The following is a 23,118-nucleotide window of genomic DNA, read 5'->3' on the forward strand; positions in this document are numbered from 1 at the left end:
ATGTTACTCTATAATAAGCAGTTCATATAAATAGTTTAAATTAATAATTAATGAGTTAATAAATCAGTCAGTTAATTGGGGGCAGTGGGATTTACCTTCAGTTGTTTAATTCATTGGGGGTGAGTAGAGTTTGTCCCTGTCTGCCCCTTCTCTGCATTGTCCTTTGCTTGTTACGTAAGTTTCTAGGCAAGTTAAATCAGTTTCTTAGGATTATAGGTAACTTTTACGAAAGTTACATAAATTGCGTAACCTTATGCATAACTTACGCAATTTACGTATCTTTCGCGACGAGCCCAGAGCCCCCTCTCCCCCCGATGGCAGCCCTGCCTGGGGTCAAGAGAGGAGTGGGGTAACAAGGACCCAGATTAGGGGTACAGAAAAGTTACATGACTAGCGCCCCCCATCTTTGTGCCTCTTCTGCCTACCCATAGTTCCATAGGCATAACTGGAGCAATACCAGTTGCACCATTAAATAAGTAATGAGCACAGGGGCTTAGTGACTGATCTGCACCAACCCCAGGTGGAAGCACTGATGGGGGTCATTTCCGGGGGGCACTAAGTACCCCCAGAATTCACTGTACACCAGACATGGGCACCTAGAGTGAATAGCTGTGCCTGGCAGGGGTGTCACTATGGCAGGTGTTAGGGACAGGGCTGTACCCACTGATGCTGTGGGACGCACCTTGTGCCACAATGTTTACCTCAGAGAGCGCTAAGGGACACACGCTGGCACTTCTGCCAATGGACTGAATAAATGACCCCTAAATTATTTTGACATATGTAATAACACTGGGAAAGCTACTGGGTCCTTCCTGCCCCACATTCACGGCAGTTTGCAAGACTTGTGCTACTTGAGCTACTGTGCGTCCCTGATACAGAGCGCCCACAGGCCCCGCCCCAATCTGCCCGGCTGACGTCACTGGGAGAGCCCAGCAGGTGCGCCCGGGGGCCGCTACTGTTCCATATTCATGTCGGACTGTGCCAAGAGCTCCCCCCCAGTCTGTCCCCTGCGAACAAAGACATTGTGTGAGCAGCAGGGCCCCAAATCACTGCAAAGGCTCCCAGCTAAGAGCCGCGTTATGCTGGCCCATTTATATGTAAAGAAGCTGCTCCCCGGCCCAGGGAACCTTCCCATGTTTATACTTTCTGCAAATAATAAAATGAGAGTTAACTGTACTGCTGGCTGGGGCTGCACTAGGGCAAGCGGGCAGTAGCCTTGGGCACGCCAGTCTCACAGAGGCCATTTGGTCAGTGGCGTTTGTAGACCGCATTGCCCCCCCCCAATAAAATCTTTGGAGCGACCCAGTGTGCCACACCATCAGTATCCTTCCGCCCTTTCCCGCCCTCACATCCCCCTCCCCACCCGCTAACTCTCAAGTAATAGAGCCAGTGTATTTGGCTGAATAAGTGCCCAGCTTCCAGCCCATTCCCTGCCATGTAGTGCCAGCAAGTTATGTAGAACTTTACTCAGACAGGACTAGGGTTCCATTCCACGCCTCTTATCCACAAGCTGGACCCCTGCAGTAAACCTGGAGTACGTGTGGGCTACCAGTGGGGTGCCATCAGGGCCGGAACTAGGGGTAGGCAGAAGAGGCAGCTGCCTAGGGCACAACGATTGGGGGGTGCCAGACAGGAGCCTCTCCTGCCTACCCCTAGTCCTGCTACTTGTCCTTGCCCCCGCGCTTGTAATTAGCGGTGGAGGCAATGACCGATCTCATCGCACCCCCCCCCCCTTGCATTTGCTTTGGCGCGCATGCGACGTTCAGGGGAGAGGGGGAGTGACCGAATGCCTAAGCACACGCAAGGGGGTGGCGGGGGGTGGCCGACCGGGTTGCCTAGGTCGGCTTGGCCCGTCCCTGGGTGCCATTGATTGCTTCTCCAAACTGGGTGCCATGCAGTGTTGGACTGGGATGCCAGGGGCCCACCAGAAAACCTTAGACCATGGGCCCACTCTCTAAACTAGTTTTCATCTACTTCTTACTCAGTCTCAAGTTTTTTTTATCTTTACATACTATAATTTATTCTTCTATATATTTAGTTGCTTTGTTCCCATAGAAAAATAAGTAATGCCCATGAATTAGGCCAAATGGCTAGAAGCAGGAGGGCCCACTGGCACCTGGGCCCACCGGGTATTTTCCTGGTATCCCTGTGGGCCAGTCCGACACTGGTGCCATGGATCCTAAACCCTGTCCCTCATTCTACACAGCTTGTCTCTCTAGGCTGGTGGGTATCACATAGGTAGCAACCCAATGTCTCTCCAAGGCTGAGCTTTACCTGCTCAACTACACAAGTCCATGTAAGGTTTGTAACAGTGATCCCCAACCAGTGGCTGGGGGGGGGGTGGTGTTGCTCTCAGTGCCCCCAAACCCGGTAGTTTATTTTTGAATTCTTGACTTAACAAGTTTTGGTTGAATAAAAACAAGATTTCCTACCAAATAAAGCCCCTGTAAGCTGATAGTGTGCATAGAGGCTGCCTAATAGCCAATCTTAGCCCTTATTTGGCACCTCCATGAACTCTAGGCAAAACACTTGTTGGCCCTCAATGGTTGGATTCCAAGCCTACACCTCCTGCCCAAGTGAAGCTCTGTCTTCACTGGTGGCCTACAACCTCAGGTTTTCATTCCACAACTCGGCTTGCCACCTTTTCTGGAGAAAAATACCAGCTTTTTTATGATTTCTTCCTTTCATGCCAGTACCCCTATTGCCTTCTCTGAGACACCTGCCAAATCTTTTTTTTTCCAAGATCAGAGCCACCACATCTGAGATGGTTCCTCAGAGGTAAAATCAATAGGGCTACTGTTCTCATTTCCCTTGTGTTTCCTGCTCCAGTGAGCAGGGATTGTGCTGACATCTGCCCTATCTTGCATGCTTGTTCCACTGGTTCTCCTTCAGATCAACCATTTGCTAAAGTCTGTTTACCATAAGAAAGCAGACAGTAGAGTAGATAAAGTGCATAATACTCAAATCTTCACCAAATCTTCAGTACTACATTGTGCGATTAGGAGAAGAGTTCAAGATTAGTAGATTCCACACTGTATTTTACCATTCAAGGGAAAACAAGCTTAAACTGACCTGCTAGAGCACCACATGATCTCCTGGTGCCGCCAGGCCCTAGTGTACCCCAGCTTGGGTTTCTCACTAGTAATTTAGGACATAGCAGTGGTTAGTGGTTGGAGAGTGCAGAGAAAGGGGCTACTGGAGAAAGAGAGGTCATGTTGAACTGGATATGGGATTGTGCATAACTACAAGTAACTACAAGTGGAACATCCAGTAGTTGCTGAGGGGTGAGCCTCCTGTTTCTGTCAGAGATAATAGTATTATAGGACGGCATCTGAAAGCAGTCCGATAGGATAGGAATGTGCCCCATTTCCATGACATCTACAAGGCCTAAAACATGGGTTTTGGTGCCGCACAGCCTTGGTTAGCAAGATGGGGAGTAGTGATGTTGTGCTTTAAAAAAAATAAATAATTGTTGTGAGCGACAATACGCACGACAATGTGTTTGATGCAAGACAATTCTTTTGATGATAGAGACAATTCTTTTTGACACAAGAGACAATTCTTTATATGAGAGAGACAATTCTTTTTGACACAAGAGACAATTCTTTATATGAGAGAGACAATTCTTTTTGACACAAGAGACAATTCTTTATATGAGAGAGACAATTCTTTTTGACACAAGAGACAATTCTTTATATGAGAGAGACAATTCTTTTTAACACAAGAGACAATTCTTTATATGAGAGAGACAATTCTTTTTGACGCTCGCGACAATTCTTTGGACACGGGTGACAATTTTTGGACGCGCAGTGAATTTTGTTGCCCGTTTTGTGAAAAATTCCGCCAATGGCGAAATGCTGAAATTTGCCTCAAATCCGTGCTTTTTGAGAACCTGATGGGGAGATGTTCGGCGAGACTGACCCCCCCAATATATAACAAATGGGGGTTCTGTATCTATGCCATAGTGAGTGTGACAGGGAAGCCTTTCTGCGTAGAGGCTACAGTCAGTGCTTCAGAGCTGGCTCTGTATACTTGTCTATATGAGTGTGCAAGAGACATTAGTGAACAAAGCTCACATTCATTCTGTAAAAACACCACAGTGTGTAAATATGGCCCAGTAAGTGCCCTAATGGCAGCTTTGTATAAATACCACATGTATATACACGGTGCATGTTGCAGAGTATAGGGAATCAGTGTGACACAGTGAGAGCCAATGGAGGCTGTGTTTACATGCCACAGATAGCTGTGTGTGTGGAGCCCAGAGTGGCAGATGAGCCCCAGTGCAGGCAGTCATATTGATTAGTTAAGCTGACAGTTAGGCAGTAGAATAGAGACCCCCGTTAATCCCCCAGGGAGCCTATGAATATTCAGAGCAGCCCTTCATGAGGCGCCGGGGGAGGTGATGGAGGGGGAGAAGCAATAGGTGAGGGGCGTGTCCCCAAATCCCCTGCTCTGCTGCCATTGGCCAGTGGCGCCAAGCGGGTACCTCTCTCCATCTCTCCCAGTTGCCAGTGACAGGCGGCGGTGCGGGGGAGGAGGAGGGACCGGGACGCACCGGGCGGGAGGTGAGTGAGCACCGGGGATCATGGCGGGGACAATAAACCCATTGTGCGGCTCTGTCTGTGTCCCCACACTGTGTGCGGCTCTGTCTGTGCAACCGCCTTGTCCCTGGGCTGGGGGCCGGGCTGCCTGTGTCTCTGTGGTTATTTATTGTGTGTGCGTATCTGTGTGTGTGTGTGTGTGTATCTTTGTGTGTGTGCGTATCTGTGTGTGTGTGTATATCTGTGTGTGTGTGTGTGTATCTGTATGTATATCTGTGTGTGTATTATCTGTGTGTGTGTATCTTTGTGCGTATCTGTGTGTGTGTATGTATATCTGTGTGTATCTGTGTGTGTGTATCTGTGTGTGTGTATCTGTGTGTGTGTATGTATCTGTGTGTGTGTGTGTGTGTATGTATATCTGTGTGTGTGTATCTGTGTGTGTGTATCTGTGTGTGTGTATCTGTGTGTGTGTATGTATATCTGTGTGTGTGTATCTGTGTGTGTGTATATCTGTGTGTGTGTGTGTATGTATATCTGTGTGTGTGTGTGTATATCTGTGTGTGTGTATCTGTGTGTGTGTATCTGTGTGTGTGTATCTGTGTGTGTGTATGTATATCTGTGTGTGTGTATCTGTGTGTGTGTGTGTATGTATATCTGTGTGTGTGTATCTGTGTGTGTGTATCTTTGTGTGTGTATGTATATCTGTGTGTGTGTATCTGTGTGTGTGTATCTGTGTGTGTGTATGTATCTGTGTGTGTATCTGTGTGTGTGTGTGTGTATCTGTGTGTGTGTATCTGTGTGTGTGTATCTGTGTGTGTGTGTATGTATATCTGTGTGTGTGTATCTGTGTGTGTGTGTGTGTGTGTGTATGTATATCTGTGTGTGTGTGTATCTGTGTGTGTGTATCTGTGTGTGTGTATGTATATCTGTGTGTGTGTATCTGTGTGTGTGTGTGTGTGTGTGTATGTATATCTGTGTGTGTGTATCTGTGTGTGTGTGTATCTGTGTGTGTGTATCTGTGTATCTGTGTGTGTGTATGTATATCTGTGTGTGTGTATCTGTGTGTGTGTATGTATATCTGTGTGTGTGTATCTGTGTGTGTGTATCTGTGTGTGTGTGTGTGTATGTATATCTGTGTGTGTGTATCTGTGTGTGTGTATCTGTGTGTGTGTATCTTTGTGTGTGTATCTGTGTGTGTGTATCTGTGTATGTGTGTGTGTGTATATCTGTGTGTGTGTATCTGTGTGTGTGTATCTGTGTGTGTGTATGTGTGTGTGTGTATATCTGTGTGTGTGTATCTGTGTGTGTGTATCTGTGTATGTATATCTGTGTGTGTGTATCTGTGTGTGTGTATCTGTGTGTGTGTATCTATGTATCTGTGTGTGTGTATCTGTGTGTGTGTATCTGTGTATCTGTGTGTGTGTATCTGTGTATCTGTGTGTGTGTATCTTTGTGCGTATCTGTGTGTGTGCGTCGGTGTGTGTGTTTATGTGTCTGTGTATCTGTGTGTGTGTATATCTGTGTGGGTATATATGTGTGTGTGTATCTATGTATGTATGAATATATATAAATATGTGTGTGTGTATATCTGTGTGTGTGTGTGTGTTTATGTGTCTGTGTATCTGTGTGTGTGTATATTTGTGTGTGTGTATATCTGTGTGTGTGTTTATGTGTAACTATGTGTGTGGGTATATATGTGTGGGTCTCTGTGTGTGGGTATATATGTGTGTGTGTGTGTGTGTGTATGTATGTATGTATGTATATGTGAGTGTGTGTGTATATATCTGTGTGTGTCGGTGTGTGTGTGTTTATGTGTCTGTGTATCTGTGTGTGTGTATATTTGTGTGTGTGTTTATGTGTATCTGTATGTGTGTGTGGGTATATATGTGTGGGTCTGTGTATGTGTGTATATCTGTGTGTGTGTATATCTGTGTGTGTGTGTTTATGTGTATCTGTATGTGTGTGTGTGTATGTGTGTATATCTGTGTGTGTGTATATCTGTGTGTGTGTGTTTATGTGTATCTGTATGTGTGTATGTGTGTATATCTGTGTGTGAGTGTGAGGCACAGGTGGCATCAGGCTGCTGTACATAATTACTCCCCGTAGGACACAGTGTAAATCACGGAGCCGCAGGGTTTTCAGTCTCAAAAGGACTCGGGGCTGATCCTCCCCTACATGTCTGTAACTAGTGACTCCCGAACTGCTGGGGCACAGAGACTGGCACCACTAGGGCAGAATGAGATACTCAGCATTGTGTGTGGGGCAGCAGGGGCACAGAGACTGGCACCACTAGGGCAGAATAAGATACTCAGCATTGTGTGTGGGGCAGCAGGGGCACAGAGACTGGCACCACTAGGGCAGAATGAGATACTCAGCATTGTGTGTGGGGCAGCAGGGGCACAGAGACTGGCACCACTAGGGCAGAATAAGATACTCAGCATTGTGTGTGGGGCAGCAGGGGCACAGAGACTGGCACCACTAGGGCAGAATGAGATACTCAGCATTGTGTGTGGGGCAGCAGGGGCACAGAGACTGGCACCACTAGGGCAGGAGTGAGATACTCAGCATTGGGTGTGGGGCAGAAGGGGCACAGAGACTGGCACCACTAGGGCAGAATGAGATACTCAGCATTGTGTGTGGGGCAGCAGGGGCACAGAGACTGGCACCACTAGGGCAGGAGTGAGATACTCAGCATTGGGTGTGGGGCAGCAGGGGCACAGAGACTGGCACTACTAGGGCAGAATGAGATACTCAGCATTGTGTGTGGGGCAGCAGGGGCACAGAGACTGGCACTACTAGGGCAGGAGTGAGATACTCAGCATTGGGTGTGGGGCAGCAGGGGCACAGAGACTGGCACCACTAGGGCAGGAGTGAGATACTCAGCATTGTGTGTGGGGCAGCAGGGGCACAGGGACTGGCACCACTAGGGCAGAATGAGATACTCAGCATTGGGTGTGGGGCAGCAGGGGCACAGAGACTGGCACTACTAGGGCAGGAGTGAGATACTCAGCATTGTGTGTGGGGCAGCAGGGGCACAGAGACTGGCACTACTAGGGCAGAATGAGATACTCATCATTGTGTGTGGGGCAGCAGGGGCACAGAGACTGGCACTACTAGGGCAGGAGTGAGATACTCAGCATTGGGTGTGGGGCAGCAGGGGCACAGAGACTGGCACCACTAGGGCAGAATGAGATACTCAGCATTGGGTGTGGGGCAGCAGGGGCACAGGGACTGGCACCACTAGGGCAGAATGAGATACTTAGCATTGGGTGTGGGGCAGCAGGGGCACAGAGACTGGCACGACTAGGGCAGGAGTGAGATACTCAGCATTGGGTGTGGGGCAGCAGGGGCACAGAGACTGGCACCACTAGGGCAGGAGTGAGATACTCAGCATTGTGTGTGGGGCAGCAGGGGCACAGGGACTGGCACCACTAGGGCAGAATGAGATACTCAGCATTGGGTGTGGGGCAGCAGGGGCACAGGGACTGGCACCACTAGGGCAGAATGAGATACTCAGCATTGTGTGTGGGGCAGCAGGGGCACAGAGACTGGCACTACTAGGGCAGGAGTGAGATACTCAGCATTGGGTGTGGGGCAGCAGGGGCACAGAGACTGGCACCACTAGGGCAGGAGTGAGATACTCAGCATTGTGTGTGGGGCAGCAGGGGCACAGGGACTGGCACCACTAGGGCAGAATGAGATACTCAGCATTGGGTGTGGGGCAGCAGGGGCACAGAGACTGGCACTACTAGGGCAGGAGTGAGATACTCAGCATTGTGTGTGGGGCAGCAGGGGCACAGAGACTGGCACTACTAGGGCAGAATGAGATACTCAGCATTGTGTGTGGGGCAGCAGGGGCACAGAGACTGGCACTACTAGGGCAGGAGTGAGATACTCAGCATTGGGTGTGGGGCAGCAGGGGCACAGAGACTGGCACCACTAGGGCAGAATGAGATACTCAGCATTGGGTGTGGGGCAGCAGGGGCACAGGGACTGGCACCACTAGGGCAGAATGAGATACTTAGCATTGGGTGTGGGGCAGCAGGGGCACAGAGACTGGCACGACTAGGGCAGGAGTGAGATACTCAGCATTGGGTGTGGGGCAGCAGGGGCACAGAGACTGGCACCACTAGGGCAGGAGTGAGATACTCAGCATTGTGTGTGGGGCAGCAGGGGCACAGGGACTGGCACCACTAGGGCAGAATGAGATACTCAGCATTGGGTGTGGGGCAGCAGGGGCACAGAGACTGGCACCACTAGGGCAGGAGTGAGATACTCAGCATTGGGTGTGGGGCAGCAGGGGCACAGAGACTGGCACCACTAGGGCAGGAGTGAGATACTCAGCATTGTGTGTGGGGCAGCAGGGGCACAGAGACTGGCACCACTAGGGCAGAATGAGATACTCAGCATTGTGTGTGGGGCAGCAGGGGCACAGAGACTGGCACCACTAGGGCAGAATGAGATACTCAGCATTGGGTGTGGGGCAGCAGGGGCACAGGGACTGGCACCACTAGGGCAGAATGAGATACTCAGCATTGGGTGTGGGGCAGCAGGGGCACAGAGACTGGCACCACTAGGGCAGGAGTGAGATACTCAGCATTGGGTGTGGGGCAGCAGGGGCACAGGGACTGGCACCACTAGGGCAGAATGAGATACTCAGCATTGGGTGTGGGGCAGCAGGGGCACAGAGACTGGCACCACTAGGGCAGGAGTGAGATACTCAGCATTGGGTGTGGGGCAGCAGGGGCACAGGGACTGGCACCACTAGGGCAGAATGAGATACTCAGCATTGGGTGTTGGGCAGCAGGGGCACTGAGACTGGCACCATTAGGGCAGAATGAGATACTCAGCATTGTGTGTGGGGCAGCAGGGGCACCGAGACTGGCACCACTAGGGCAGAATGAGATACTCAGCATTGTGTGTGGGGCAGCAGGGGCACAGGGACTGGCACCACTAGGGCAGAATGAGATACTCAGCATTGTGTGTGGGGCAGCAGGGGCACAGAGACTGGCACCACTAGGGCAGGAGTGAGATACTCAGCATTGGGTGTGGGGCAGCAGGGGCACAGAGACTGGCACCACTAGGGCAGGAGTGAGATACTCAGCATTGGGTGTGGGGCAGCAGGGGCACAGGGACTGGCACCACTAGGGCAGAATGAGATACTCAGCATTGTGTGTGGGGCAGTAGGGGCACAGAGACTGGCACCACTAGGGCAGGAGTGAGATACTCAGCATTGGGTGTGGGGCAGCAGGGGCACAGAGACTGGCACCACTAGGGCAGGAGTGAGATACTCAGCATTGGGTGTGGGGCAGCAGGGGCACAGGGACTGGCACCACTAGGGCAGAATGAGATACTCAGCATTGTGTGTGGGGCAGCAGGGGCACAGGGACTGGCACCACTAGGGCAGAATGAGATACTCAGCATTGGGTGTGGGGCAGCAGGGGCACAGGGACTGGCACCACTAGGGCAGAATGAGATACTCAGCATTGTGTGTGGGGCAGCAGGGGCACAGAGACTGGCACCATTAGGGCAGAATGAGATACTCAGCATTGTGTGTGGGGCAGCAGGGGCACAGGGACTGGCACCACTAGGGCAGGAGTGAGATACTCAGCATTGTGTGTGGGGCAGCAGGGGCACAGAGACTGGCACCACTAGGGCAGAATGAGATACTCAGCATTGGGTGTGGGGCAGCAGGGGCACAGGGACTGGCACCACTAGGGCAGGAGTGAGATACTCAGCATTGGGTGTGGGGCAGCAGGGGCACAGAGACTGGCACCACTAGGGCAGAATTAGATACTCAGCATTGGGTGTGGGGCAGCAGGGGCAGAGAGACTGGCACCACTAGGGCGGAATGAGATACTCAGCATTGGGTGTGGGGCAGCAGGGGCAGAGGGACTGGCACCACTAGGGCAGGAGTGAGATACTCAGCATTGTGTGTGGGGCAGCAGGGGCACAGAGATTGGCACCACTAGGGCAGGAGTGAGATACTCAGCATTGTGTGTCGGGCAGCAGGGGCACAGAGATTGGCACCACTAGGGCAGCAGTGAGATACTCAGCATTGTGTGTGGGGCAGCAGGGGCACAGAGACTGGCACCACTAGGGCAGGAGTGAGATACTCAGCATTGGGTGTGGGGCAGCAGGGGCACAGAGACTGGCACCACTAGGGCAGAATTAGATACTCAGCATTGGGTGTGGGGCAGCAGGGGCAGAGAGACTGGCACCACTAGGGCGGAATGAGATACTCAGCATTGTGTGTGGGGCAGCAGGGGCACAGGGACTGGCACCACTAGGGCAGGAGTGAGATACTCAGCATTGTGTGTGGGGCAGCAGGGGCACAGAGATTGGCACCACTAGGGCAGGAGTGAGATACTCAGCATTGTGTGTCGGGCAGCAGGGGCACAGAGATTGGCACCACTAGGGCAGCAGTGAGATACTCAGCATTGTGTGTGGGGCAGCAGGGGCACAGAGACTGGCACCACTAGGGCAGGAGTGAGATACTCAGCATTGTGTGTGGGGCAGCAGGGGCACAGGGACTGGCACCACTAGGGCAGGAGTGAGATACTCAGCATTGTGTGTGGGGCAGCAGGGGCACAGAGATTGGCACCACTAGGGCAGGAGTGAGATACTCAGCATTGTGTGTGGGGCAGCAGGGGCACAGGGACTGGCACCACTAGGGCAGCAGTGAGATACTCAGCATTGTGTGTGGGGCAGCAGGGGCACAGAGACTGGCACCATTAGGGCAGAATGAGATACTCAGCATTGTGTGTGGGGCAGCAGGGGCACAGGGACTGGCACCACTAGGGCAGGCGTGAGATACTCAGCATTGTGTGTGGGGCAGCAGGGGCACAGAGACTGGCACCATTAGGGCAGAATGAGATACTCAGCATTGTGTGTGGGGCAGCAGGGGCACAGAGACTGGCACCACTAGGGCAGGAGTGAGATACTCAGCATTGTGTGTGGGGCAGCAGGGGCACAGAGACTGGCACCGCTAGGGCAGAATGAGATACTCAGATAATACAAACTGATACTGGGCCTATTCCTCTGACCTGGGCATGAATACAGAATGTTCCTCCCTATAGTAACCTACACCACGCGCCGGCCTATGAGGAGCACTTATCTAGGACATACAGTAGCCTATGGCTTGTGCTGTAATGCAGTGTTGGGGGGTTTGTATGCCGCACTACTCACACTGTATCGCACTATTATACACTAGTGTGGGCTGCACCACTATGTAATATGTAATCAGGTCAGGCTCCACCCACAAGCCTTTGTCCTGGGACCTCTGGGACATGGAGCTCATCTCAGATCTTCTCTCTCTGCAGGCAAAGGCAGCATGGAGTCATCCGCCATTGTGCAAAACAAGGGGGCGACCCCCAAGAAATCTGTAATCAGTAGGGCGTCTGTAATAAAAACTCCCCATTCTCCAAAGGGGAACACAGACACCTCTCAGCCGGCAGCCTCTAGAACTTCAGGTGAGTGCCCGAGGGTCATTATGGATGGTATTCTGCTTATATCATGGCTACTGTTAGTCCCGGAGTGGCCAGTGAGCCTAAGTTAGCCTAACTCAACCAGAGAGACTTATAGTTCCACTAGCTGGATGATAGCAAAACATTTTTGGTGGCTAGTTCCAGAGACTCTCATTGGGCCTTAAAATACCTGTACATAATTATAAGGAGGGGGGGGTCCAACACATATATTTCTGCCCTATGTACTCCTGGAACTATAGCGGGGTAACCTTGTTATGAGCTAAGGGGGCTCAGCCTGAAGGCCAGTTAGGGGGAGATTTGGGGTGAGTGCTTATTTGTGCCCTGGGTACCCCTGGAACTATAGCAGGGTGACTGTTACCCCAATGTTTCTATATATCTGTAACCTTGTTAATGGGCTAAGGGGGCCCAGCCTGAAGGCCAGTTAGGGGGGGATTTGGGGTGAGTGCTTATTTGTGCCCTGGGTACCCCTGGAACTATAGCAGGGTGACTGTTACCCCAATTTTTCTATATATCTGTAACCTTGTTATGGGCTAAGGGGGCCCAGCCTGAAGGCCAGTTAGGGGGAGACTTGGGGTGAGTGTTTTTTTGTGCCCTGGGTACCCCTGGAACTATAGCAGGGTGACTGTTACCCCAATGTTTCTATATATCTGTAACCTTGTTATGGGCTAAGGGGGCCCAGCCTGAAGGCCAGTTAGGGGGGGATTTGGGGTGAGTGCTTATTTGTGCCCTGGGTACCCCTGGAACTATAGCAGGGTGACTGTTACCCCAATGTTTCTATATATCTGTAACCTTGTTATGGGCTAAGGGGGCCCAGCCTGAAGGCCAGTTAGGGGGGGATTTGGGGTGAGTGCTTATTTGTGCCCAGGGTACCCCTGGAACTATAGCAGGGTGACTGTTACCCCAATGCTTATTAACTCCTTAATACACCACCTGAATGCTATCAGGATAAACCTGAAAAGGAGAACTTCTTTTAAACCCACTGCAGCTTATTGTACTTTTCATCCCATCTGTATTGTCCTTTATTCCTCAGGAAATATCTCAAGGGCGGAAGCTACAAAACACAGCGCAGGCATGAAGCAAGCGACCGCATCAAAGGCCAGTATAGGCCGGTAAGCACATAGAGCTGGGAACGTACAAACAAGCATAACAGCCCCCCTCTGGGTAGGACGTCTGTGTTTAAAGGAAAACTATCATGGGAAAATATGTGTTTTTTCAAAACGCATCAGTTCATGGAGATTCTCCAGCAGAATCCTGCATTGTAATCTGTTTTTCAAAAATACAAACAGATTTTTTTTATATTTAATTTTAACATTTCACATGGGGCTAGCCATATTCTTCATTTCCCACAGCCATTTGACCTGTGCTCTGATAAACTTCAGTCACACTTTACTGCTGCGCTGCAAGTTGGAGTGATATCCCCGCCTCCCAGTAGCCGATCAGCAGAACAATGGGAAGGGAGCAAGATAGCAGCTCCCAGTAGGTATCAGAATAGCACTAGCATAGTAAGGAAGTCCGGCTTGGGACTCCTCCAGTTACATGGCAGTAGGAGAAACAATAGGTTAGCTGAAAGCAGTTCTAATGTGTAGCGCTGGCTCCTTCTGAAAGCTCAGACTCAGGCACAATGCACTGAAATGGCGCCTACACACCAATAAATAATAAATGGCAGAGTGAATTATTTGCTATGTAAACAGTATAATTTAGAAATAAAAAGTACCCCATAACAATCATGACAGAATCTCTTTAATATGTGCCTTGTACTTGTATCTTACAGAGCCAACACAGCTTCGCCCCTGAGGCACAGAGCGGAGAGAGGTAAATCACTGGCAGTGACCGCACAAGGCATTTATGAAATTTATGCTTGGCTATGGCATATCATATCATATGACCGCAATACAGGGACCAGTGCTAACCATACTGTATTTATAGAGGCCTCCTGAAGTCATGGGAGCATGGGAACCACACCACCAGATAATCATGGAAGAAACTGACATAGGAATATATTTTACAGAGGTTAAGGTCTCTGTTATGATAAGAAATCTTTTGTATCTTCCCACCTATATATATGCTGCACCTACAGGCTCCTCTGAAATATTGTGATCTGTATATATATATAATAAGCTTGTGGCTTAGGCCCATCCCACTACTGTTCACTGGTGGACAGTGTTTGAAGAGTCTAGCCAATGACTAATGGACATGACTACCACAATAACATCATACACGTTTTAGGGGCACCATTAAGGCTAAGGGGGCAACATAGGATAAGGCCAAGCACAATAATAAATGCCCAGAAATGTATGACCTTAGCTATTACTTACTCTGTTTTGAACTCTTTGCTTTGTTTCAGACCAAGCAACTCCCAGCAAAACATCTGCCAAGCAATCTCCCCTCAAACGGAACGAGGACCGGGTTCGCCAACAGGGGGCAGCAGAAGCACCTTCAATGCCAAAACTTCAAGCTTCAAAAAGATCTGTTGAGGGGCCAAAGGACACTAAGTCATGCACTTCACTGGAAGGAAAGACATTTCTCTCTAGGAAAGGGAGTCACAAGACTGAAGTGATGAAGACAGATCATTTAGCAAAGCCAGTTGGCCAAGCCAAGAACCTGAGACTGGACAGCATGGTGTCTTCGCCAGATAAAACATTACCCCATTCATATGATAAAATTGTGAAAAGCCCTTCAGCATCAAAACCAGACAAAGCAGCCAACACTGCTTTACTCACAAAAGCAGCTAGAGCGGTGATCTCAACCTCAACAAAACCAGTTGCAGCAAAAATCTCTACCACACTGGGGAAATCAACGACTGCTGCAACTGTGCAAGGAAGGCCAACCAAACCCCAGTCTGTACCCAGTGGATCCACGTCTGCCAAACCTGGGAAGCCCCAATCTACTTCAAATAAACCAGTAAACAATGTACCAGTGTTAACAAAACCATCAAAATCTGCTGTTAAACTGGAAAACAACTCACTGGAGAATAAAGCAGCGCAAAGTCCATCTAAGTCTTTGCCACCAAGGAAAAAATCAAATATGGTGGCCAAATCTGAAGCCACATCTGCACTGTCAGCGAAAGCAGTAAAGAGTGCACCTGTGAAAAATAAAACAATAAACAAAGGGGAGAAAGATAATGCACCTACAAAACCAGTGGAACCATTACAGTGTCTTGTGGAGTCACAAATAACCAGTGGAATGAAATCAGAAGTTACAAATAGTGAGTTATTAGAAAAACCCATTGGTGCAACAAAGACACCAGAGGAGACATTGAATTCAGAGCCAGCTACTGAGCATGGGACCCAAGTGAAAGATGAACCAAGACCATCAGAGACTCATCATGTCATCAGACCCTTACAGTCCCCAGAGAAAGCTCCAGCAGAACTAACGGATAGACTATTGGTCCAATTACATTCTCAGGCTGAAACAGGAGAAAAAATGATCCAGTCACCATCGTCAACAGTTTCCGAACCACTATTAGCTATAAATTCTTCAGCTGAAACCTATTTCACAGAGACTTTGACTGAATCAATGCAGACTAAAGCACCAGAGAAGCTTCACAAAGACCTGTCAGATGATCCTTTAGAACAAGAAGAGGATGCTATTCATTTTGTGCAGTCAGAAAACACTACACTTGGAATTGTGGAGAAGTCAGTGGAATCTATAACAGTAGTTGAGGTAGAAGAGTTTCCACTGCAGTCTGTCAGTGAGACGGATAGAACAGAAGCAGTAGAGATAGAACCGGAAAAACAATTAGACTGTTTCATGACATACACGGGGAAACCAGACACATCACATTCAAATATTTTTGTAGAGGAAGTAGAACATTGTTCAGCAGGTCAAAATATCACACCTGAAAGATTCTCTCCTGTAGAATCTTTATTGAAAAGTGTCATATCTCCTGTAGGATCCCCATTAGAAGAAGAAGCCTTCATCCAAACAGCGGGACCGAAAACCCCCTCAACGGAATTCATTGTATCTCCCATAAGACTAGACCAAGAATCATTAAAGGCTCCCGTAGAATCCCAAACGCAAGCTGAACCACCGGAACCAACCTCACCTGTAGTTGGACCACTTAATGATTCCCTGGAGCAGATACAGGTATTAAACAATGCAGATCTGTTAGGTTTAACAGTGGAGCCGATAAAGTCTTCCAGAGAAGACATACCCAGTGAAATGAAAACCATGGCAACAGAGCATCTTGCAGAATCATTCAAATCTGAGGAGGAACAAAAAAATGAGCCTGGATCCAAGAATATATTAGCTGAACCAATAAACGTTAATCACCAAGGAATACATTTACACACCGAGCCCATTTTACAAGAATACTGTAGCCAAGGCTCTGTTGATATTAAAAAAGAGTCAATTATATCTCCTGCCAAAGCATTAATATCTCTTAGAGAAACACTCATATCTTCTCAGCAATCACTAACCTTCACCATGGAAACACTCAGTACATTTACAGAACCACCAGAACCATTAGTCCAATCTGCAGAGACAGAACAAGTCTCTTCTATATTGCAATCAGCAAAAGAGGGGACATGTGACATTTCTCCAACAGCTGATGTTAACATTCAAAAGGAGATATATGCAACAAAATCTGACTTACCAGTTGCCTCACCAAATGAATTAGTAATTACTCAACAAGAGTCATTAGGGCAGGAAGCTGTGCATTGGAGAACACAAGAACCACCTGGGACCACAATGGAAGTAGAATCAGTAGTGAGTTCACTGATACCAGCTAAGACTGCCATGACATGTACAAATGTCTTAGAAGAAACACAGGAATATCAAATAGAACATAAGATGTATCCTAAAGAACCAAAAAGTGATTTTTTTGGACCTGTTAAGTTACAGTGGGAGCTAGTAGATATCCCACTGGAGCAAGGAAATGATCAACTTGCATCTAAAAGCTTTAAATTAGATGCAGCAGAGGCTCCAAGTGATTTCCCACATGGTCCGTTAAAATCTCCAAAGGAACCGATAACATTTCCAGCAGAACCAACCACAGAGCAAGGAGAACATTCAGGAAACTCAGTAGGCTCTTATGAGGAACTAGTAAGACCTTTGGAAGAAATCCATTTAGCAGATTCTGTAAAATATCAACCTAAATCTTCGATACCCTCAATAGAATCACAATCCGGCACAGAAATAGTGAAACATCCAATAGAACCAAACAAAGACATAACATTTCCACTTAAACCTTTATCACCAACAGTACATTTAGTAGAGGTAGACTTTTCCTCAACGATTTCCCAACAAATTGTATCTCCAGTAGAATCAGGGAAACCTTTACCACAGCCTGTAACATCTCAAGTGGACCCTTTAGTAGCTTCAGTGACATCTTTAGTTGAGTCCCTAAATGGGTCGGTGGAAGAAGCAAGGTATTTTGAAGAACATTTACCGGCTTCAACTGAATCAGTAAAGTCTCCAGTAGCAGTAGAATCACCTTCTGTAGACTCTGTGAAAAAACATCCTGTAATGGTAGCAGTAGGTTTAGCAATGCCTCAAGAGCAAACAGCAGCTCTTACAACACAGTTGGTAGCAGCTTGTATGGAAGAAACACATGAAACATCTTCAGTAAAATGTACACATATAATAAGTGTAGTAGGTTCTTCGGCAGGGAAACCACTGATAGCGTCTGAAAGTGACAACAAAAGTACAGTAGAAGATACAAGAGGCAGTTTGGCTCCAATGGGATCATTTTCAGAACTAGTACAAAGGACAAGTGGCCTGGTATCAACAAGCGAATTAGGATCTTCAGATGTCTCATTGGAAGTGGTAAGAAGTGCAGAATCAATGGAACCAGTAAACTCATTATGGGAAGAAGCACCATGTACACATAAGTCAACAAATGCTGAAGGGAATCCATCAAGTTTTCCCTCTTTCAGTTTGGACATGTCATTTCCACAATCAGAGGATATTCCCCGAGGCGTAACACAAGTAGGTGATGGAGTTAAACATATCACTCAAGGTGACAGCACCTTTGCATATGAGTACTGCATATCCTCAGAGGAAGAGAACAGTGAGTCGTGGGTGTTGGTGAGTAAAGAGGAGCTTTCTGACTTTAAAGAGTCTGACCAGAGACCACACCGGCCTGTCTTACTAAGCCATGAAGAGGAAGAAATGGGGGAGGAGAAAAAAGTTGAAGAAGAAGGTGAAACCATGGCCTCAGGGTGCAGCACACTTAGTGACCCCCAACTTGCTGATCAAAGCAGTAGTGAGACTAGTACCCCAGAGGAGCTTAGAACGTATGAAGATACAAGCTCTGGGGTCGAATCACACTCAGATGACATGGCCACATCTCCGCCAACTATGCTTACACCTGATCCTGACTTGGGTATCCACATGGGACAAGAGGAAACAGGAGAAACCCTAGCTGAAACTCCAGTCCAGAAGGGTCAAGAGACATCCCGTCAGCTTCATGATGACTGCACGGGGGAAAGATCACAGGAACCAGCATCGCCATTAAAATGTAATCCCTCAGAGACTGACATGCAACGAAGAAAAAGGGAGGTTTTTGATTTTACATGCACCCAAACAGCAGCGGGGGCCAGAGGCAATGAGGAGGAGGAAAGAGCTGGGGCTTTCAGTGCCCAAAGAGGTAATTGACATTTTGCTGGTGTAGTGGTAACAAGATTATAATGACTTCTTTTTAGTAGAAACTGGTGCTGTTAGGAAATAATGTAGGTGTTGCTGGGGTGGTGGATATTTGATGTGGGGGTATCAAGGGACACTTACAGATTTGTAGCAAACCATAACCATCAGGGCCACTTGTCAGTCCTTAATCATACTTCTATGTTCTGTGTATTTCTAACTTATTTCATGTCTCCAAAAAACACAGTGTGCGGTCTAATTCCCTTTTTGTCACTTTGTGTTTTCTTGTTCGCTTGTCCTTTTCCTTCCTCAACCTCCTGTCGTTGTTTCCCTCTCCAGCTTCTGCCCAGTTCCACCCTTTTCTCTCCCACCATTGCCCTTAATTCTCACTTGGCCGCATTCTTATTTGCACTTCTTTCTTCCCGTTCCTCCTTTTTACCAGATGTACCTTATCTGTCTATAAATTTCCTTTAATAAACTTTGATTTGTTTCTACAACTTTTGACCTCTGTTTTTATTTGAGCATGTGTCCTGTGTGTGTCATTCTTATTGTGAAGTTCTTGTGTGTACAAGTCAATTGTGTGGTACTGTGCTTTTTTGTGATGTGTTTCATTCCCTGGGTTTTTTTATGCTACAAGGTCTGTCCTTTGTCCCACCCATATACAGGTAGAACGTTTTATATCTGTATCAATGTTATATTAAAGGTCAATCTTTAGGATGTTCAACCTGCCTAGGTACACAATATCAGTAATGACTAGGCTGCGTTGTTTAATGATACTGGATGTGCAATACTGGCGGGCTCAGGGCAGCCTTGTCCTTACGTTCCAAATGACGTACAGCTGCATTTTATTTCCCTTATATTTATTTTGGTAAATGTATTTCTTTTGGCATCCTTCAGCTCCCCCTCAGCATCCTGCAGCACCCTCCTAGCATCCTGCAGCTCCCCCCCAGCATCCTGCAGCTCCCCCCCAGCATCCTGCAGCTCCCCCCCAGCATCCTGCAGCACCCCCCCAGCATCCACCAGCTCCCCCCTAGCATCCTGCAGCTCCCCCCCAGCATCCACCAGCTCCCCCCTAGCATCCTGCAGCTCCCCCCCAGCATCCTGCAGCTCCCCCCCAGCATCCACCAGCTCCCCCCTAGCATCCTGCAGCTCCCCCCCAGCATCCTGCAGCTCTCCACCAGCTCCCCCCCAGCATCCACCAGCTAGCCCCCAGCATCCACCAGCTCCACTCCTCAGCATTCTGCAGCTCCCCCCCAGCATCCTCCAGCTCCACTCCCCAGCATCCTGCAGCTCCCCCCAGCATCCTCCAACTCCACTCCCCAGCATCCTGCAGCTCATCCTCCAGCTCCACTCCCCAGCATCCTGCAGCTCCCCCAGCATCCTGCAGCTCCCCCCCCAGCATCCACCAGCTCCACTCCTCAGCATTCTGCAGCTCCCCCCCAGCATCCTCCAGATCCACTCCCAACATCCTGCAGCTCCCCCCAGCATCCTCCAACTCCACTCCCCAGCATCCTGCAGCTCCCCCCCAGCATCCTGCAGCTCATCCTCCAGCTCCACTCCCCAGCATCCTCCAGCTCCACTCCCCAGCATCCTGCAGCTCCCCCCCAGCATCCTCCAGCTCCACTCCCCAGCGTCCTTCCCAGCATCCTCTTCAACACCCTCCCACCAGCATCCTCCATCTCCCCTCCAGCTTCCTGCGGCGACCTCCTGCTTCCACACCTGCGTCTGTCCCCCGGCTCCCCGCTGCATCCTTTTATGCGGTTGCACCCCGTGCATGCTGACATCATGCGCAAGCGCGACGCGCAACCAATCAGGGCCAGTAATTCTTTTACAAAGGCCAACGGGCATCCCCAAAGAACATGCTTGTGTGGCTCACCAAAACTTTAACATCTAAGTGTGGCTCATGTGTAAAGAAGGTTGGGGATATCTGGTCAACAAAGTAGCTTTAGGCCTAATATCTTGAGTGCCTGGCTCTATGTAAAAATGTAAAAAGACTTGGGGAGCAACACAAGCACCATAAAAGTTCATGGAGGAGCCAAATAAGGGCTAAGATTGGCTATTAGGCAGCCTCTATGCACACTATCAGCTTACAGGGGCTTTATTTGGTAGGAAATCTTGTTTTTATTCAACCAAAACTTGCCCCCAAGTCAGGAATTCAAAAATAACTACCTGGTTTGGGGGCACTGAGAGCAACATCCAAGGGGTTGGGGAGCAACTTGTTGCCCCCGAGTCACTGGTTGGGGATCAATATGGCATAAAGAGTGGTTTGGCACAGCTTTGAGAATTTCTCGAGGTGTTGCATTTTTATTTTTGGGTATTTCCCATACGGCACATTGTCCCATAGTTCCATAAGATTGTTTTACATGCAACTTAAAACAACCTGTTCAATCATTTTCCCTGCCCCCTTCTCCAGGTGAACCTATTGCCCCACCTACCGAAGGACTTTACACCATCTATGAGTCAGAGCGAGGAAGCCAAGAGCGTGGCCCCAGAGGAGCGGAGCTAGGCCTGGTGGAGCAGATCATCGGACGGACCTTGTTACTGGCAGCTTCGGAGGGAGGGCCCCGCAGTGGGATGCGGGGTGCAGAACTGGGCAAGTGGGCAGAGTTGCTGTCCCCTTTGGATGAATCACGGGCCAGCATTACATCAGTAACAAGCTTCTCCCCAGAGGGTGACACGTCCCCACAAGGGGATTGGACAGTTGTGGAGGTGGAAACATTTCACTGAGCTTGTCCGGCCCACGGGGACCAATAGTGAGCTCTCTCAAGTGTGCGAGGTGTGTGTCCACGTGCAATATGTGTGCAGTGGTGTGAGCGAGCAGTAAATGTGTGTGTAGAAGTGTTTATGTGTCAGAAGCTTTGCACTGCCTTTAGATCCCGCAGATGTTACATTTGCCTGGGCCTTCCTGCCTGCCCCGTGCTTTAACTCCTCAGTACATTGTTGTTGTTATGCAAACCTATGGGGTAAGGGGGTTACTGCGACATCAAACCCTATCGGGCTTGTCCTACAACTGGTAAATGTGGTCATGGTGGGTCGTCTTCTTAAGCAAATAAATTATTTTTTATTTCTGTGATTCCCTGTGTTTCCGAGGTTATGGGTAAGGTGGTATAGTAATGAGAAGTATAAATATTGAATGTGTACTTCAATCTTAATCTTCCCTCTGAAATACCCCTGGGTGCCCAGCTGGAAGGTTGAACTCTAATTCTCTGACCTAGGTATTCCTGGAACCATGGATAAATAGCTGACCCAAGAAGGTTTCTATATATGTGTAACCTTATACTTGAACCCAAAAAGCTTAAAAAACATTGCTATTATCCTAGAGCAGTGACCTTTCTTGGCAACGGCATACAGCACTGGGGGCAGTGTTTTACCCTAGGCCTGGGTGTCTGTGGCCTTCACACAAATCTGTACTTGGAGGTTAGAAATCAATTGAACATGGAGGAGGAAGCGAAGGCAAAGAGACCAGGACATAGTGGGGTGAAGGCATGGAGACCAGGACATAGTGGGGTGAAGGCATGGAGACCAGGACATAGTGGGGTGAAGGCATGGAGACCAGGACATAGTGGGGTGAAGGCATGGAGACCAGGACATAGTGGGGTGAAGGCATGGAGACCAGGACATAGTGGGGTGAAGGTATTACACACACCAGTATTCACAAAGATATAGTGGGGAGAAGGCAGAGAGATTAATCAGGATATAGTGGGGAGAAGGCACGGAGATCAGTGAAAGAGCAGGAAAGTGACAAGGCATTGAGATTGGTAAAGAAAATAAGGCAGTAATGGCACGGAGATTAGAGAGGGAGTTGGGTAGGGACACAAAGATCAGTGATGGCGCAGGGATGAGGCAAAAAAGCATGGGGATGGGGGAAGAGGGCACAGAGATCAAGGAGGGAGTGGAAGAGGTTCAAGCCAAGGAAAGAAGAGCCCCTTCCAGATCATGTGACTTCAGGCTTGGATATTTAAATATAGAATGTAATCCTATTGGTGTATGGCTTGACTCATTAGTAATAGTTTTGTTCTGCTGCACTCAAAGTAGTGATCCTTGGGCAGGGTGCTCTGATCAGGAGCTAGCTCCCCGCGGCAGCGCAGATAATGGTAACTGAACAAAGGGGCCTCTGTCTCCTTATGTCGGGCTCCCTAGCAACAAACAAAGGAAAGGACTAAGAGCCAAGGCCCAGGGGAGAGGCTCCCGGCAGTAAGAGCACAAAGAAGAGCTTAGCTAGAACCTCAGTCATTGGCGCCCATTCTCCTAATTCTATTCCAGACTCCCCCATACTGATTGGGGTAAAGGGTGGGTAGGATCTGCCTTTATATTAATAAGGGAAAGTATTACACACCAGTATTACACACCAGTATTACACACCAGTATTACACACCAGTATTACACACCAGCGTCAGTAGTTGTTCCTTTATCCCACAGGCCCATTGGGATTCACCTACTGAATCAACACCAGCACCTGGGGCCAGAGAGGAGGCATCCCTGTTAGTGTAAAGCAGATGGGCACATCC

The 23,118-nt window shown here is 48.9% G+C and overlaps 1 protein-coding gene across 1 annotated transcript; it reads left to right on the forward strand.

The window, feature by feature from the left end:
* Positions 1-4,481: 4,481 nt before the first annotated feature.
* prr36 (proline rich 36) lies at positions 4,482-21,683 on the forward strand. The gene is made up of 6 exons (XM_002935417.4): positions 4,482-4,565; positions 11,864-12,013; positions 13,059-13,137; positions 13,800-13,840; positions 14,373-18,617; positions 21,024-21,683. Exons 2-6 carry the CDS (start codon positions 11,875-11,877, stop codon positions 21,335-21,337), a joined length of 4,818 nt encoding a protein of 1,605 aa, XP_002935463.3. The 5' UTR covers positions 4,482-4,565; positions 11,864-11,874; the 3' UTR covers positions 21,338-21,683.
* The last annotated feature ends 1,435 nt before the right edge of the window (positions 21,684-23,118 follow it).

Source organism: Xenopus tropicalis, chromosome 3 (assembly GCF_000004195.4).
Source record: "Xenopus tropicalis strain Nigerian chromosome 3, UCB_Xtro_10.0, whole genome shotgun sequence".
Taxonomy (NCBI): Eukaryota; Metazoa; Chordata; class Amphibia; order Anura; family Pipidae; genus Xenopus; species Xenopus tropicalis.

What these genes read in the sequence shown, in the direction of transcription:
- prr36 (XM_002935417.4), top strand. Translation starts at nt 11,875, where the DNA reads ATGGAGTCATCCGCCATTGTGCAAAACAAGGGGGCGACCCCCAAGAAA. An exon ending in GGCAGCCTCTAGAACTTCAG is followed by an intron (nt 12,014 to 13,058) that starts GTGAGTGCCCGA and finishes TTTATTCCTCAG; the next exon opens with GAAATATCTCAAGGGCGGAA. An exon ending in TCAAAGGCCAGTATAGGCCG is followed by an intron (nt 13,138 to 13,799) that starts GTAAGCACATAG and finishes TGTATCTTACAG; the next exon opens with AGCCAACACAGCTTCGCCCC.